Consider the following 17,744-nt stretch of genomic DNA (forward strand, 5'->3'; position numbering starts at 1 on the left):
GTGGGTTGTGGGGTGGCCATCAGGGGGCAGGCCGGGCTCACCCAGGGTCCATGGGGATGGTCATCAGGAAGGCCAAGCTGGACCCTCGTGAAGCTGAGCTGCTGTCCACCAGCAAGGTCATCCCCAGGCCGGTTCTGTGACTCAGGCCCCACCAGATCATCCAGGAGAGCCTCCTGGGGTAGGACAGTGGATGATGGATTTGAATAAAACTATAAAATTTCATCATATCAGCAGTCACCTTATGTCTGATAGAAAACTGGGGCCTGGCCTAGTGAGCCTGTCATGTGCAGTTGACCATGGCCAGGACCATTCTGTGTTCTCCCAACAGAAAGAGGCTCATGACATCAAGGACTCATAAAAGTGGTTTTCTGATGCCGGGCCTCTGAGCGGCTGAATAAAGAGTAAATTAAGATGGTTTGCATGTTTTGCTTTATTTCTTTAGGAAGACACCCTTGTGAGAGACACAGCAAGGGTGCCGGGTGAGGCTGCAGCATCTGTGAGACCACATGGCCTTCAACCACAACGAGGGTGGGGGTGCTGGGGACATTCCTGGTCTGCCTGCAGGACTGCCCAGGGGTGCTCCAACCAGACACCCTTCAGAGGGCCCCCGAGTCACACCACAATGAACCCAATGCAGGCTGGGAGAGGTCACAGGATCTGTGGCTTCAGCAGAACCCTTGGGACAGATTCCAAAAGAGAAGTAGGGGTGGCCTGGTGATCGTGGAGTTTTGAGGACTCGCTCAGGGCCCAGCCGCTGTTCCTTTTCTCATAGGAAAATGTGTTTATCCTGGATCATTGATGGTGACGTGGAGAAGGAGGTACACAGCCTGTGAACAGTCTAGACAGATCCCACTGCACTTGTTTCAAGTTCCAAGGAGGAGCCGACATGTCTTTCAACCCCGCTTAGCACCGGCCCTCGGAGACGCGTCAGGGTCATTCTCCCACCCTCTCCCTTCCACAGAGCACAGAGAGGCCCACACTTCCAGGGTGAATTGATCCTGCCTAGGTTGTGGGGAGCACGAGGTGGAGTATCTCCCCACATGCTGCCCAGAAAACTGGATTTCCACTTGCAAACAATGAATCTGTCCCAACCTTACCTCATATACAAAGACCACCTCATGGTGCTTTGAGGAGCTGAATGTAAGACGGCACATCCTGGGACCCCCGCAGGGGAGCCTGAGAGCAGCTCTTCAGGACCCTGGATGTGTCACGTGGTCCTTCTTATGACACCGAGAGCTGCAAAGAAAGAAGAGCTAGTTGGCGTTCGTCAACCCCAAGGACATTTGTCATTAAAGGACATTAGGAGGAATGTGAAAAGACACGCAACAGAATGAAGTAAAAGATCTGCAAACCTGGCAAGAGTCCAGTGCCCAGAATATGCAAAGAGCACTTACTACCAAACAAAAGAATGGTAAGACACCCACATTTAAACAGGGGGGCAGCAAAGGACTTGAATGAATTTGGCTCCAAAGAAGACATACAATGAGCAACACGCACAGGAAAATATGCTCCACAGCATCAGATCTTAGGGAAATGGAAACTGAAAACACCAGGATGTGCCACTTTCAGGAACCTAGGATGGCTATGATAAGCAGAGGGGAAGTAGGGGTGTGGGGAAGCGGGAGCCCTCACGGCACTGGGGTGCGGATGTGAAAACATGCTGGGCACTGTGGAGCACAGAGCACTCACCCCCCACCCGTGAAAGGACAGCTTGCCTGCCTCCTGTTTCAGCCCTTATGAAGGGGGCAACGACAATCATTCCTGTGCAGTTTGTGTGGACGGAAGTTCTCGTGACAGGTCGGTAAACACTCAGGACCGTGACTTCTGGGTCATAGGATAAAACTACGCTTAGCTTTGTAAAAAACTGCCTTCCTGCGCCCCAGAGCAGCTGTGTAGATTTTCAAACGCACCACCACCAGGTGAGCCTGTCAGCTGCTCTGTATGCATGGTAACACTTGGTGTTGTGAGGCCTTCCATTTTAGCCATTGTGTTAGGCCTGTATAGCCGGCGTTGGGGCTGAGGGAGGAGGGGACTGGGTTTGCTCTGGTCCCGATGTTCTCAGAGGTGTGGACACCATGCCTGGGCCTGCCCCTCAGTAGGGCTGCAGACACACACCCTCACTCTCCTGAAAGTCCGCTGCATTATGACCCTCCCTGGAGGGGGATGGGTGCACACAGAGGCCCAGGGCTTGGTCCAAGGACGGGCTCCCGATTCCCACGTACAAACTCCTCTCCTTCCCGCACACAACAGAGTGAGTCCAGGAGGCCCCTCTCCTCAGCACGCCTATCAATGCTCGCCAGCAATTTCAATCCTGATCCCAGGGGTGGGGAGGATTACAGTGTCCCCTCTGTCTGCTGCCTCTCCGGAAGGCCTGTGTGAGAGCCTGTGGAAACTGAGGCACAGCGCTGGTGTAGTGGGACTCATGGTGACTGTCCTTGCCCCTAGTGTCCCATCCCAGGTGAGGCTGAAGTACCCACAGTGGGGCTGCCTGACCGCATCAGACAATGGCCTATCAGAACTGAACTAGGGTTCTGGATATTCCGACCCCATTCTCTCTACTGGATTCTTGCTAAATCTGACACTGCAGAGAGGAGGGCTGTGCCTGGAGGGCAGGCCTGCTTGGAGAGGGCGCACCCTCTGCCCAGTGCCCAGGGCCCGTGCTGAGCTCCAGGGTGACACCTCTGCTCTTTACCCTCCCCCCAAGGCCTAAACAGGAAGTACAAGTTTGAAGTCCTCTTTTGCAAATGAAATTGACATTGTAGAGAAACTTCAGGTGGTTCTGGAAGAGGGATCTGTGGAAGCCTCTTCCACCTGAGGGACCACCATGCTCACCACCGGGTGATGCTTGTTTACCACGTCTCCTGCCTCAACCTGTAACCCTCCCTGCCCTGGGATGCCCCCTATGCTTGAGCTATGCTAAGGTTACATACGAGTCTCCATCTGGCTTCCCTGCAGGCTCCCTTCATTGTGGACACCTGTGTGTGTGGCTGTGAATGTCCACCAGTCACCAAATATTTGTGCACACACAGTACTAATAATGCAGTTGTCCAGGGGTTGGTCCAGAGTCTGGGTGGAAGCTGTCTACTCCCCAAGGCAATGACACGATTATGAAACAGGTGCATCAGCCTTGTGGGTCCAAAGATGAGAGGCTTCCAAGGATCCGTGAGATTCCTCAGGTGATGGGCTCTCTCCGAGCAGCCTTCCGGTTGCTGGAATTATGTATTGATTCTTCAGGGGTTGCTATCAGGTTAAAACTGAAACTACCTCAAAATGTGCACTTTGAACCCCAATGGCCAACATGCTGTGTTAGGAGGCGGGGCCTCTGGGAAGCACTGAGGTCAGGAGGCGGAGCCGCATCAGTGGGGTCAGGGCCCTCGTGAAGCAGCACTGAGGAGGCTCCCCTGTCCCCTTCCTCCACATGACGTCACAGGAGGGACAGCCCCCCAGGGAGGAGGCTCTCCCCAGTCACCCAACCTGCTGGCACCTGATCACAGGATCCCAGACCCCACAGCCGTGAGAAAGAATTTTCTCCTGTTCATCAGTCACCCCGCCTGTGGGTCATCATTACAGCAGCCAGAGCAGAGGGTGACCCTGGTGAGCCGGGAGCCGGACACACTCTCCGGGTTTCCCCATCAGCGCTGCTACTTAACACTCCCGATGAAACCCCTTCAGTGAGGTTGGAGGATGACCTCCGATGCTCCTCCCAGGGCACAGAGTGATCTGCTCCCCTGGAACAGAAGCTGCAGGAGCACAAGGAGCAGGAGCCCTTTCAGGGGACGGTCATGCACGGTGGGGGCACAGGGGGCTCTGGTACAGGGAGGACAGCGCCTGGGCCGCACCCACCCTGGTGTGGGCCTTCCCTCCAGTGCCTCCAGGTTCTCAGATGGGATCCACCCCCCCTCATGGCTCTGACGGGGGGAGAGGCCTGATCCCTGAGAAATCCCTGAGACCTCCTCCAGGCAGACCCTCAGGGAAGGACTCTCCCGACCTGTGTTCTGGGGCGGGAGGGGATTCCTCCCTGCTCTGGGCCCACCGTCATGTGATGTCATTTAAGGGGTGAGTAATAGTGAACAGGGTTGAGGCTCAGAGAAACATTCTGGGGACCCTACATCTGGGGTGATATTTGGCGGCAAGGGACGTGCTCCATGGAGCAGGTTTGTGAGGGTCACAGCCCAGAGCAGTTCCACTGAATCCCACTGTTTAATCATGAGGACATAATGCCCTCCACACACATACACCACCAAGCGAGATATGATCAGACTATGCTGCAGGTGCCACAGGACACACACGGTGTCTGCACAAGGGGACTCGGGGACACCCAGAGAGAACAATCACAGCGACTCAGGGCAGGACAGCGGTGCCTCTGCGACCCCGTCATCTCCAGACACAGCTCAGGACCCTCTCCTCGCCCTCAGACCCTTCCTCTCTCTGTCCCCTTGGTGACTCTGCCAGAGGTTCCCTGTGCTCATGGGATTTGTGGGGCATCAGGTGGGTCCCAGGTTTACACCAGTAACACAGACCAGGAATGAGTAGGTGGGGGTCCCGCAGGAACCTGGCTGGTGCCGTCCTTGGGGACAAAGCAGAGAGTCTGATGCTGCACCAGATGCCAGGCCTGAGGCCCATGGACAGGGGGTCAGAGGGGAGGTGACGAGCAGGGGGAGCCACAAAGATGGACAGAAGTGAGTCCCTCACGGTGGCCAGGAGTCCTGCAGAAGCCAGGCAGCCCTCACGAGCTGGACTCACTCACCTGCCCTGGCTGCCCCTCCCCTCAGGTGCCCCGACAAACCAGCCTCCCATGAATCAGCTGGAGGGGAGCTGCCTCACCCTCACCCTCAGGGGTCTCCCGTCCAAGCCTGGGGTGCAGGGGGCACAAGGCTGCTCTGTACTGAATGGGCCAAGAAGGGACAGGGTCCCATATGTATTTGAGGGACACCGTGTCCCACTCTCCCTAGGCATCTGCAGGGTCCCTGGTGCTGCAGGAAGAAACACACGGGCATGAACATCCTAATCTGTGCTCTGGAAGGTTCACTGTGGTTCTGACAGAGAGAGTAAATCACTGTCCCCAGGCCTAGAGTTAGTGTGGGGTCACTGCCCATGTGCTAGACACAGGGAGGGGCAAGTCTGGAGTCAGCAAGAACACCACCTTCTATCTGTGAGTGTGTGTGTGTTTGTGTGTGTCTGTAGGCATGCAGTGGGCTCATGTATGAGGTCGGTATGTGCAGATGCATTCAGGTGGTACCTTGTGCAGGGGAGCCTCAAGGAGAATCTAGGTCCCAGAGCCCTGAGGGTCTGGACTCACCCTTGGTGTGGACTGTCAGGGCCTCTGGCAGCTCCTGGGAAGGCCCCCCTGGGTGGCATGAAGTGCCCGCTGGTCTCTGTGCAGAGCATGTGGGTTTAGTAAGGCCCCCTCACTGTCTCAGGAGATCATGTCGGGGCATGTGGTGCCTGAACGAGTACCTGAGGGAGGACACAGCCCCTTACACTGGACTAGAGGTGCTGAGGGAGATGGGCTGGGGGCCCAGACAGGACGCGCCCTGCAGGACAGGACTGCAGCCCTGGAGCAGGTGTAGGGAGTGAGAAGTGCTTCCCTCCTGGGGCCTGGCCCTGACTTCCTACAGAATGTCACCCAATTTAAAGAAGCACACAGACAGCTGCTGTGAGCTACAATATCCTCTATGAGAAGTGTTCACCCAACGTGATACAGTCGTGGAGAGCCAGGGGCCCAGCGGGCATTTCCAGGGCTTCTGAGTAGGAGGAGCTGGGGGACAGGGAGGGATTCACTCACTGGTGCAGCATTTTGGGGACTCTGAGATCCTAGGAGTAAGATACTCAGATTTAATATGCCCGCACAAGGTCATGGGGTGTCCGTGTCATTCAGGGAGGGCTCACAGGGACCAGGAACTACCATGGTGCTTGGCCCAAGTGGGAGGAGCTCTGCCTGCACTGAGCTCAGGGATGTGACCAGGAGACATATCTGCAAAGAAGAAGTGGGTCTTGGGCTCCTCACCCCCCTGAGTATGGTCCCTGTGTCCCCTACCTTCTCATTCTCAGGTAGGGCACAGCCTTCCCTATAAAGTATTCTGCATCATGAATATGCAAATGAGCTGAGGTGCACCAGGTTAAATATGGGCATGTCTGTGCCCCAAGAGCATCACCCCAGCACCGCACCCTCCCTACAGAGCCCCTGAGAGCAACCCCCTCACCATGGACTGGAGCTGGAGAGTCCTCTTCCTGGTGGCACTGGCTGCAGGTGAGGGGCTCCCCTGTCCCTGGGCTGAGGAGGGGACAGGGCCAGTCAGGGGCGTGTCATGCCCTCCCATGTCCTCCCGCAGGTGTCCACTCCCAGGTCCAGCTGGTGCAGTCTGGGGCTGAGCTGAAGAAGCCGGGGACGTCCGTGAAGATCTCCTGCAAGGCGTCCGGATACACCTTCACCAGCTACTATATGAGCTGGGTGCGGCAGGTCCCTGGACAAGGGCTCGAGTGGATGGGATACATCAACCCTAGCAGTGGTGGCACAAGCTATGCCCAGAAGTTCCAGGGCCGAGTCACCATGACCAGGGACACGTCCACGAGCACAGCCTTCATGGAGCTGAGCAGTCTGAGGGCGGAGGACACGGCCGTGTATTACTGTGCGAGAGACACAGCATGAGAACCCACATCCTGAGGGTGTCAGAAACCCTGAGGGACAGGGGGTGTGCTGGGCTGAGAAGGGACAGGGGACGATGACTTCCTGACTCCCTCGAACCAGATCAGGAAGGAGACAAAGCATAAAGATCTCACAGCACAGCACTTACAAGAATTAAAAAGAAATAACAAAAGAAAACAAATGTAGCAGTTCTTTCTTGCCACTTGAATCTGTAGGAAGCCCAACGAATGACTCAGAGTAACTCAAATCTCTCCCGGAGCTCTCACTCTTCACCTCCAGTGATTTTGTAGGAAACCAGGACATTGGCAGAGAAATTTTTCTACACACAGGAAGAAATCAGGTTCAAGAAATATATACCCTAAATCCTATAACTCACAGAAAACACAGGTTTCACCTGAAACTCAATTTTCCCATAGATGTTGGGGACAGCCCACAGTCCATCAAATCCTGGAACCTATCATCAAACTGAAAATAGAGGACTGTGGCCTGGATTTCTTAGTTGGCACTTGTGTGGCTTTCTCCACCATCTGCCAAGGGACCTGTCTGTCCACATCACCTCTCATGGTATCTGCACTCTTGGGGCCTCAGGGCACCACTACCATGGATTGGAGCGGACACCGTGCAGGGCAGGGCACCCACAGGAGCTTCACGTGACACCCAGTCTGATCGGGAAACATGGAGATTGATGGGAAAGGAGACTCCCCCTGAGGGTTACTGTGGGTCAGGGGGAAGGGTGAGGGTCCTGCTCCCAGGAGGGCTTCTGTGGATTCCACATCCCACTGGCATCCACGGAGGGGAGCTGTGCTTTCTACCACATTTCCATGTGTGGGCAGGGGGAGGGGGATGAGCCTTGGGGTGTCAGCAGCCAGACGTCAAAACAGAGCCTGAGGATGTATTAAACTGAAAAGTATAAAATATAGGGGGAGATAAGAGGTCATTATGGGGAGACAACAACCTGGGTCTGCTGAATATAGAGGAAAGTTCATAAGAAAGCAAGGAATTATAATAACAAAATAATGCACATAATGGAATTAGCAAGGGGTGTGACCCAGTCTCAGGAGGAAGCTGTCTGTTACTCAGGGTCATGAGCTTGTTCTCAAGGTCCTGTGTCAGCCGTGTTCATTCAAAGGTCAGAGGCCTCGGATCCCTCAGCCTGAGGGGCTCTGCTGCAGCAGACGTCCAGGTGTTTGGAATGTAAATGTGATGCTTTAGTTACTGATATGGGCTGAAGGTTTGGGTCCCCAAGAATTTCACATGTTGAAACCTCATGCCCACTGTGATGGGGTAGGAGGCGGGGCCTCTAGGGAGCACTGAGGTCAGGATGGGGAGCCTCAGGGACGGGGCCAGCACCCTCATGAAGCAGCACTGAGGAGGGTTCCCTGCCCCTTCCTCCATTGGGGCCACAGGAGGGAAAGCCCCGCTGGGAGGAGGTTCTCCCCTGTCCCCCAACCTGCTGGCACCTGATCCCAGATTCCCAGACCCCACAGCCATGAGGAATAAATTCCTGTTGTTCAGAAGCCACCCAGGCCGTGGACCTTCATTACAGCACCCAGAGGAGAGGAAGACACTGTGAGCTGTGAACCCAAATCCTGACTCTCTGGTGTTGTGCAGCGAAGTTTGTTGTCAAAGTTCTTGTTAAAAATCCCTTCAGTGTGATTCAAGGATGATCTTATCTGATGTTTCTCCCAATAGATAAACAGGTTGCCTCCCACAGGAGTCTGGGGAAAGATGGAGTGGGAGGCAGCCGTCACCTGTTGGTGACGTGAGCAGGTACAGTACATGAAATCTGTTAGATATTTTGCACTGTCCGAATGCCTGAGGGTCAAGTCCGCTATGGGAGAAACATGTCTAAGTGCACAGTCGTCCCAGGGACCTTATCACAGGGGTCAGGCGTGTGTCTGCAGGGAGAGGATCCTGATTCCCTCGTGCCCAGTGGGAACACCTTAGCACAAGAAAGTTTGGATAATTTTACTAAACAATATTATTTTTCCAACATTCCTTGAAAGCTGTGGATGTGGGGAGAGTGGCATTTGAGAGGTAATGACACCTTGCAGGGCTGGTGTATGATGAGGCTGGAAGGTGTGCACCTCTGTTACTGGAAATAGCAGCAGGTCCACCACACGCTGGAAACGTGAACTCAAGCAGTGAATTAGGGACTTGAAGGGATGTAGGCTTCTGACAAGGAGTCGCTTCAGGACAAGGAGACAACACACAACAAATAAAACACAGTCAAATCCATGGCAGGTGGATGCTGGACAAACTCCATGCCTGTGTCGGATGTCCCTTGAGGACCGGGTGCTGGCCATGTCACTCCAGACAGATTGCCCAGGTCTTTGATGTTCCTGGTGTCACACGACCAGGAATGACCTCTGATGTCTTTGTAAAGTGTCCTCAAAAGTATTGGATTTAGGAACCAGTTTGTCCACACCATGTAGTGCAGAGAAACAGAGACATTTATCTAACATTCACTGGAAGTCCTCTGGCGCCACCACGGAGCTGTGAGATTGCAGATTCTCCACGTGGGAAGACACCATTCTCTTTATCAACTCAATGTCTGTGTCACCTTCAGGGGCTCTGACCCCCACCTGGCATGGACCTGACAACATGGTTTGGAAAGTCACGTGCAGGCAGGAGCAGGGACAGGGGAAAGGAGGGGATTTCCCCCAAAGTGAGCTTCTGAAGAACCAGTGGTATGACCCTAGACCCAGAGCTGTCACATGTGCACAGGGACAGGTGCCTGGGGGGACGTGAGGCTGCACCAGGGAGGCAGACCTATGTTCATGAACAGCGGGAGCCATCAGATCCTATACTGGGGGTATTTGCCTGATCCGGTGGTTTTCCGATAAGTGGCTCAGAGAACTGAGGCTCTTGTCATCACTGAGGGTTTCTGTTAACTTGTGTCCATCTCATTAGAGATCAGCCTCCAGGTTATCAGGAACCAGATTCCCTTAACCTGACCTTAATCATACCCAAGGGTATATGGACACTTAGTGAAAATTTTTCTTGTCATATTTGAGTTTCTTCTTTTTTTCCAGTGGTGGCAACAGAGCTTCCAAGAACACGTGGATAATATAACCAAAATAAACAAATCTGGTGACAGTGAATTTTCATAGATTCAGCAGCAGAAACTCACCTGAAGCAAACACACCCCAGCAGCAGCGCCATCTCTCTGTGCACATTGTCACACACTCACCGAGTCCCACAGGCTCTGCTCTGCAGATGTGAGGCCCCCCTGTGCTGAGACCAGACTCTGCTCCCAGTCCATCTCCTGAGCCCTCTCCAGGGGGCATAAGGCATCAGAGGGAAGGTCCCATCACCCCAGCATGAGAGTCACCTGCCCCTCTAAGTCACCCCAGGTCATGGTGGCTGATTCCCCTCAGTGTGCTCATCACTGGGGACCTTCAATGGCATCTTTCCAGCTTTACCCTTTGTCTTTATTTCTAAATACACTTCTGTCTTTATTTTTCTTCTTTTTTCAACTTGTACAATAGTATTGTAACATGACCTGGTGTCCAGCCACAATCACCATGAATAATGCCCACAAATGCCACCAGCACCTCAGAGCCCCACATCCCCGTTTCTCCCTTCCTGCAGCTGAGCTACACTTGAAACCCACCAGCACCCCCATGAGCAAAGGCACACCTACCCTACTGTCCCCTCTGTGAGTACCTGAACCCTGTCCGTCCAGGTGCCCCCACCTCCTGGAGGCAGAATGGGCCCTTCATGTATGTCTGTCCCATTCAGGCCCTGAGAGCACCTGGGCACTTACAGACCCACATGGAGTTGGAGGTGGGGGCCTCTTCCCCTCAGCCCAGAGCAGCTCTGCGCACATTCCCAGGTCCCACAGTGGTTCCCAGGGTCCCTCAGGACCACTGGAGGCATCTCAGGACTCTGGGGCACTGAGCACTCCCAGGGGTGCTCAGGATACACCAGGTGCTCACAACACCCTGGGACATGCAGTATGTACCAGGGGACATCAGGACTCCAGGGGGTGCTGAGCACCCGCAGCACAGAAAGCAGCCCCAGGAGCAGGTGCCCAGGGAGGCTGCTTCCTGCCAGAGTCTGTGGTTTCCCCTGCATCTAACCGCTTACCGTGGACACCCTCTGTGCTCCTCAGGCCTCGGGAACTGGGCGTTTCTGGCTCAGGAAACTGTTGTGATGTGTGGTCACTTTATCACATGCACCAAACACAGGGGGTCACCTGTGGAGGTGAAAATGTGTACAGGGGTCCCAAAGCAGAGGCTCACAGTCCTAAGGGCCCTGAGGGGAGTTTCCCTGTGAGACTCAGGGTGGGAATCTTAGGAAACCACTGAGGGCATTCTGAGGATTGTGGTGACAGCACAAGGCATCCAGTCCAGGGTCTGTGGCCTGAGGACCTGGTGGGGTTGACATCTGACCCTCCTCCTCAGAAAGTGTCCAGTTCAGGCTCTCTGAGCCCTGCTCGCATTGCCCCACTTTCTGTGAATTAGCGTCTTTCTTTGCTAAACTGTGTGGCCACATTTCTGTCTCCTGCTCCCTGATGTGGCTTCAGGGGTGAACCTGGGGCTCAGGCCTTACCTGGGGCTCAGCTGTGTCCTAGTCTGGGGAGCCCACAGCACCATAAAAGGCAGACAGTACACCCTCACCACCCTTGCCCAGGATGTGCCTGCTCCCTCCACACGTGGACCCCGGGGAAAGGCAGTGGGGGTTAGAGGCCCATGGGGAGGCTGGGTCAGTACCTGGGATGTGGGTGCGGGTCCCGTGAGGCTCAGCTGTCCTGCAGAGGCCACCCTCCCTGTGGGGTTGGAGGGTGGGGAAGGGTGGTGACTGAGGGCTCAGGGCTGGTACGTGGGGCAGGCTGGGCATCCCCGCCCCTCAGGGCCACACTGTCCCTCCTGAGCCACAACAGAGGCGTCTGTCCCCTGAGCACATCGTGTCCCTCAGCCCTGCTCTGACCAAAGCTGGGACACCCCGGGTTGCTAGGACACTCGCCAAGTCTTGGGGCACTGAGGAGGTGGACGTCATGACATCTGCAGACGCCCTTACAGGGACTGTCCTTGACTGTTGGAGACAAGAACTGGAGGGGACACACCAGCCAGGTAGCCCAGCTCTGAGCACAGCCGTGGTCAGTTTATATGACACCTGCCCATACAAGCAGGTCTCTGTCAGTCACTGGGCTGCTTTTGCCTTTTATTCCGTGTCCCCTAAAGCAGTCACAAGAACTGGATTTAACTGGCCTGGATTCTTTATTTGGGCAGCAGCTTCAAGGAGGAAGAAGGCAGGGAGCTGGGCAGTGCTGAGAGGTGGCAGCTCCCGCAGCTACTCTGACCCAGAGGGACGGGCAGAGGCTGTGGAGGGAGGGGGGTTTCTGACACTGTCCTGCAGTCCAGGGAAGGTCCCATAAATTCATGGGGATGTCTTTGGTCAAAGTGTCCCTTCAGAGACCCCCTCCATCTCCCAGATCCTGCAGTCACTCCCAGGGAGAGATGGCAACACTGATGGAACAGAGAGTGGGTAACCAGGCACCACTGTGGGGAGCGTGGCCAGTGCATCCCACCAGGAGCCATGTACACGGCAGCCTCAGGCCAGTGCAGCGTCCATGGGTTTATTTAAGAAAAATGAGTTTACTGATCACTTACATGAGAAACACAGGCAGTCTTGAGGTCTACAAGCATTCATTGCAAATGCCTTATTCCTTCATGTTTCTCAAGCTCACGGCCCAGACTTGGTTTCCCCTGTAGGAATTGTGAAAAGTACCCTGATAGCTCCTCGCCCAGGCTCACTGGCCCCTCAGCATTAAAGCTCCCTCTGGGCATCCATTCGTGTGGATTCTCCAAGATGAGGTCACCTGTGAAGCCCCATAAGGATCCTGGTCACCTGGGTGTGAGGAAGGAAGGGGTCGGGGGACGGAATCCCAGGGACACGAGGACACGTCCTGGGGGAAGCCTTTCTCCCCTCAGGTTGTAGTGATGCTGGTGCACAGGAACACCTACATCATAGCAGCAATGTAAGTGTAACAGCGTGCATTTCCGGGGTACAGCACCTCACCAAGTTGGGGTGGGATCTGTGGGTATCAGTGTGGCAGGAGAACTGAAAGGTTAGATATGGACCTGGGAAATGTTAGAGCCCTGAGCACATGTGTGTGAGCCTGGCTTCCTCAGTGGTCTAGGTAGGACTGCAATGATGCAAATCCCACATTCCCAGGCTGGAGGGGCCTGAAAATCACAGGGAATGTGGCAGGTCTTCCCTGGTCATGAACTTGGGAGCAGGCGGGGACACAGGGAGGAGCACAGGCCCACAACGGGGGGTCATCCCACCAGACACGGTCTCAGGGAAACCTTCCAGCACCCATTTGTAGTCTTTTTGCAATTTTTATATGTAAATAAATGAATATCCACAGCTTCCTATGACACTAGCTTTTGGACAAGTGTACAAAACAAATAACAACATGGGTCACTCATTTCTATGAATACACTAACAGACAATGAAAATTCATATATTTTGGAAGCATTTTAATGTGTTAAGCATCCCTAACACACACCCCTGCTCTGGGGATCGACCCACTCTGCAGATGTCCAGCCCCAGGGCTGCTGTAGAGTCAGAGCTCATGCAAATGGGGCCCTCCCTGTGCTGATGAAAAGCAGCCCAGCCCTGACCCTGCAGCTCTGGGAGAGGAGCCGCAGCCCCGGGAGTCCCAGGTGTCCCCAGTCGGTCATCAGGACTCAACACACACGGCTCACCATGGAGTCTGGGCTGAGCTGGGTTCTCCTTGCTGCTCTCCTAGGAGGTGATGGATGGGGAACAGGAGACATTGTGTTTGTTCCTGTGTGTGAGTCGGGGAAGTAGTGGACGTGTGACAGGTGCCTGACCAGGATGTCTCTGTGTTTGCAGGTGTGCGGTGTGAGGTGCAGCTGGTGGAGTCTGGAGGAGGCTTGATGCAGCCTGGGGGGTCGCTGAGACTCACCTGTGTCGCCACAGGATTCACTTTCAGGAACTATTACATGAGCTGGGTCCGCCAGGCTCCAGGAAAGGGGCTTCAGTGGGTTGCAGGTATTAGTGGCAATGGAAACAGCAAATACTACACTGACTCCGTAAAGGGCCGATTCGCCATCTCCAGAGACAACGCGAAGAACACGGTGGATCTGCAAATCGACCGCCTGACAGACGAGGACTCAGGCCGGTATTTCTGTGCCAAAGACACAGTGAGGCAAAGTCCTTGAGAGCCCAGACACCAACCTCCCTGGAGGACACAGTAGTGGCTGGGCTGCAGGGGCTCCGGACACCAGGGGGCGCTGAGGACCCACCGTCAGAGGGTCGCAGCCCCAGGAGCAGCTGCACATGGAGGCTCAGGGTGGCTTCCTGTCAGGGTCCGGGCATCCTCTCCACGTGGCAGCTCCCCAGGGAACTTCTCTATATTTATATTCCTTTGCGCACTCCTGACACCTCGCAGGACAGAAGATTTTCTAGTTTTCCTGCTGATTGGAGCTCTTCTCCCCCTTGCACCAAATGTACTGTGTCCCTCAAGGAGGCATACATGACCTTGGGTGGTCACCAGGGTGTGAATCCGGAGGAAGCTCAGCGTCCCTGGTGGGGGCTCCCAATCAGTGTCAGCGCAGAGCCCGCTGGGGGAGCCGCTGACGAGCACAGGAGGTGTGGGTGTGGCAAGAGCCACACAGAGGCTGGGCCAGCGTTGGGTGCTGCAGTCCCTCCTGGGCTCACGTTTGATCCCCTCCTGACCACAGTGCACAGATAAACCTAGGCTCTGACCTGAGCTCACTTTCCTTCTCATCTGTTTCACCACCACTAGTTGTTTTCCTGCTTTGCCCTTTGCTGCCTCTGCTCCTGAGCTTAGAGGATGTGTTATCTGTGCCCTGAATTCAGTGCTCAGGTTATTTACCTGGAGCTCTGCAGTGACATCTGCAGGCTCCTGAAAGGCCTGGAGGGATGTTGTCCCTCACCCTGTCCAGGGCTCCCCTGCTGTCCCCTCTGTGGACACATTGGCAAATGCCAGGGAAGCAGGAGCCCAGAGGTATGTGTGTTTGGTGACCATGGGGAGTGAGGAAAAAATGACCTTGTGCTGCTCACACTGTCACTGTGTGGCCTGCTCTCCTGGGCTCCGGGCGGCCTGCAGATGAGCCTCCCTCATGGCTGTGGGCTGTGGGGTGGCCATCAGGGGGCAGGCCGGGCTCACCCAGGGTCCATGGGGATGGTCGTCAGGAAGGCCAGGCTGGACCCTCGTGAAGCTGAGCTGCTGTCCACCAGCAAGGTCATCCCCAGGCCGGCTCTGTGACTCACGCCCCACCAGGTCATCCAGGAGAGCCTCCTGGGGTAGGAGAGTGGATGATGGATTTGAATAAAACTATAAAATTTCATCATATCAGCAGTCACCTTATGTCTGATAGAAAACTGGGGCCTGGCCTAGTGAGCCTGCCATGTGCAGTTGACCATGGCCAGGACCATTCTGTGTTCTCCCAACAGAAAGAGGCTCATGACATCAAGGACTCATAAAAGTGGTTTTCTGATGCTTGGCATTTGAGCGGCTGAATAAAGAGTAAATTAAGATGGTTTGTATATTTTGCTTTATTGTTTTAGAAAGACACTCTTGTGAGAGACACAGCAAGGGTGCCGGGTGAGGCTGCAGCATCTGTGAGACCACATGGTCTTCAACCACAGCGAGGGTGGGGGTGCTGGGGACATTCCTGGTCTGCCTGCAGGACCACCCAGGGGTACTCCAACCAGACACCCTTCAGAGGGCCCCCGAGTCACACCACAACAAACCCGTCACAGGCTGGAACAGATCACAGGATCTGTGGCTTCAGCAGAACCCCTGGGACAGATTCCAAAAGAGAAGTAGGGGTGGCCTGGTGATCGTGGAGTTTTGAGGACTCACTCAGGACCCAGCCGCTGTTCCTTTTCTCATAGGAAAATGTGTTTATCCTGGATCATTGATGGTGACGTGGAGAAGGAGGCACACAGTCTGTGAACAGTCTAGACAGATCCCACTGCACTTGTTTCAAGTTCCAAGGAGGAGCCGACATGTCTTTCAACCCCGCTTAGCACCGGCCCTCGGAGACGCGTCAGGGTCATTCTCCCACCCTCTCCCTTCCACAGAAGACAGACACAGGCACAGCTGCCCCAGGCTCTCTCCCAGGTAATAAAGAGGACGGCCACCTCCAGTGTCAAGTACTGTTCTGGTCTTCATCTGAGAACATGGTCAGAACTGCCTTTACTAACCCCTGTACTTAAAATCCCGTCAGAGTAACGTGTTCTCTAGGAAGCAGAGGCCGTCTCTAAAGCTGTCACCTATGTCTCTGAGTCTCAGCAGAATCAACTCCGAAATCCTGTCCATGGCAGCATGGGCCTTGTGTAACACATCCCCAACCCTTCCATTCCCGTTCCAGTCCCAAAGCTGTGGGGTCCTTTGTTCCCTGTGACTTGTCCCCTGTGAGCAGAATGTACATTATGAGAAGTTCAAGTGAACAACGCAGATATAAGCATCATCTATTTGTGGAAGTTTGTGAGAACCTAAGTTTTTACATGATCTGGGTGAATCCCTCAGGACCTACCCGCCCCATTACTTGGACTGTCCAGGTTGCCTCCATAGGGACACTTAAAGTGCCTCTCAAGTGCTTTCACCATTTTGCGTCCCCAGTCATGACTGAGGGATCCTTGTGGCATTTGGGAGGCGCTCAAAACAGTTTCCTCCTGGTATGAGGACTGACACGAAAGCCAGTGGCATGGAACTCAGCGAGCACAGAGAGGTCCACACTTCCAGGGTGAATTGACCCTGCCTAGGTTGCGGGGAGCACGAGGTGGAGTATCTCCCCACATGCTGCCCGGGAAACTGGATTTCCACTTGCAAACAATGAATCTGTCCCAACCTTACCTCATATACAAAGACCAACTCATGGTGCTTTGAGGAGCTGAATGTAAGACGGCACATCCTGGGACCCCCACAGGGGAGCCTGAGAGCAGCTCTTCAGGACCCTGGATGTGTCACGTGGTCCTTCCTATGACACCGAGAGCTGCAAAGAAAGAAGAGCTACTTGGCATTCGTCAAACCCAAGGACATTTGTCGTTAAAGGACATTAGGAGGAATGTGAAAAGACACCCAACAGAATGAAGTAAAAGATCTGCAAACCTGGCAAGAGTCCAGTGCCCAGAATATGCAAAGAGCACTTACTACCAAATCAAAGAATGGTAAGACACCCACATTTAAACAGGGGGGCAGAAAATGACTTGAATGAATGTTGCTGCAAAGAAGACATACAATGAGCAACACGCACAGGAAAATATGCTCCACAGCATCAGATCTTAGGGAAAAAGAAACTGAAAAACCAGGATGTGCCACTTCCAGGAACCTAGGATGGCTATGATAAACAGAGGGGAAGTAGGCGTGTGGGGAAGCGGGAGCCCTCACGGTACTGGGGTGCGGATGTGAAAACATGCTGGGCACTGTGGAGCACAGAGCACTCACCCCCCACCCGTGAAAGGACAGCTTGCCTGCCTCCTGTTTCAGCCCTTATGAAGGGGGCAACGACAATCATTCCTGTGCAGTTTGTGTGGACGGAAGTTCTCATGACAGGTCGGTAAACACTCAGGACCGTGACTTCTGGGTCATAGGATAAAACTACGCTTAGCTTTGTAAAAAACTGCCTTCCTGTGCCCCAGAGCGGCTGTGTAGATTTTCAAACGCACCACCACCAGGTGAGCCTGTCAGCTGCTCTGTATGCATGGTAACACTTGGTGTTGTGAGGCCTTCCATTTTAGCCATTGTGTTAGGCCTGTATAGCTGGCGTTGGGGGTGAGGGAGGAGGGGACTGGGTTTGCTCTGGGCATGATGTTCACAGAGGTGTGGACACCATGCCAGTGCCTGCCCCTCAGTAGGGCTGCAGACACACACCCTCACTCTCCTGAAAGTCCACTGCATTATGACCCTCCCTGGAGGGGGATGGGTGCACACAGAGGCCCAGGGCTTGGTCCAAGGACGGGCTCCCGATTCCCACATACAAACTCCTCTCCTTCCCGCACACAACAGAGTGAGTCCAGGAGGCCCCTCTCCTCAGCACGCCCATCAATGCTCACCGGCAATTTCAATCCTGATCCCAGGGGTGGGGAG

The 17,744-nt window shown here is 54.5% G+C and overlaps 1 gene segment (V, D, J or C); it reads left to right on the forward strand.

The window, feature by feature from the left end:
• The first annotated feature begins 6,125 nt into the window (after nucleotides 1-6,125).
• LOC140850663 (immunoglobulin heavy variable 1-46-like) lies at nucleotides 6,126-6,777 on the forward strand. The segment is given in 2 exon segments: nucleotides 6,126-6,250; nucleotides 6,333-6,777. Coding segments are annotated over 2 exon segments (363 nt in total).
• Nucleotides 6,778-17,744: the final 10,967 nt, after the last annotated feature.

Source organism: Manis javanica, chromosome 8 (assembly GCF_040802235.1).
Source record: "Manis javanica isolate MJ-LG chromosome 8, MJ_LKY, whole genome shotgun sequence".
Taxonomy (NCBI): domain Eukaryota; kingdom Metazoa; phylum Chordata; class Mammalia; order Pholidota; family Manidae; genus Manis; species Manis javanica.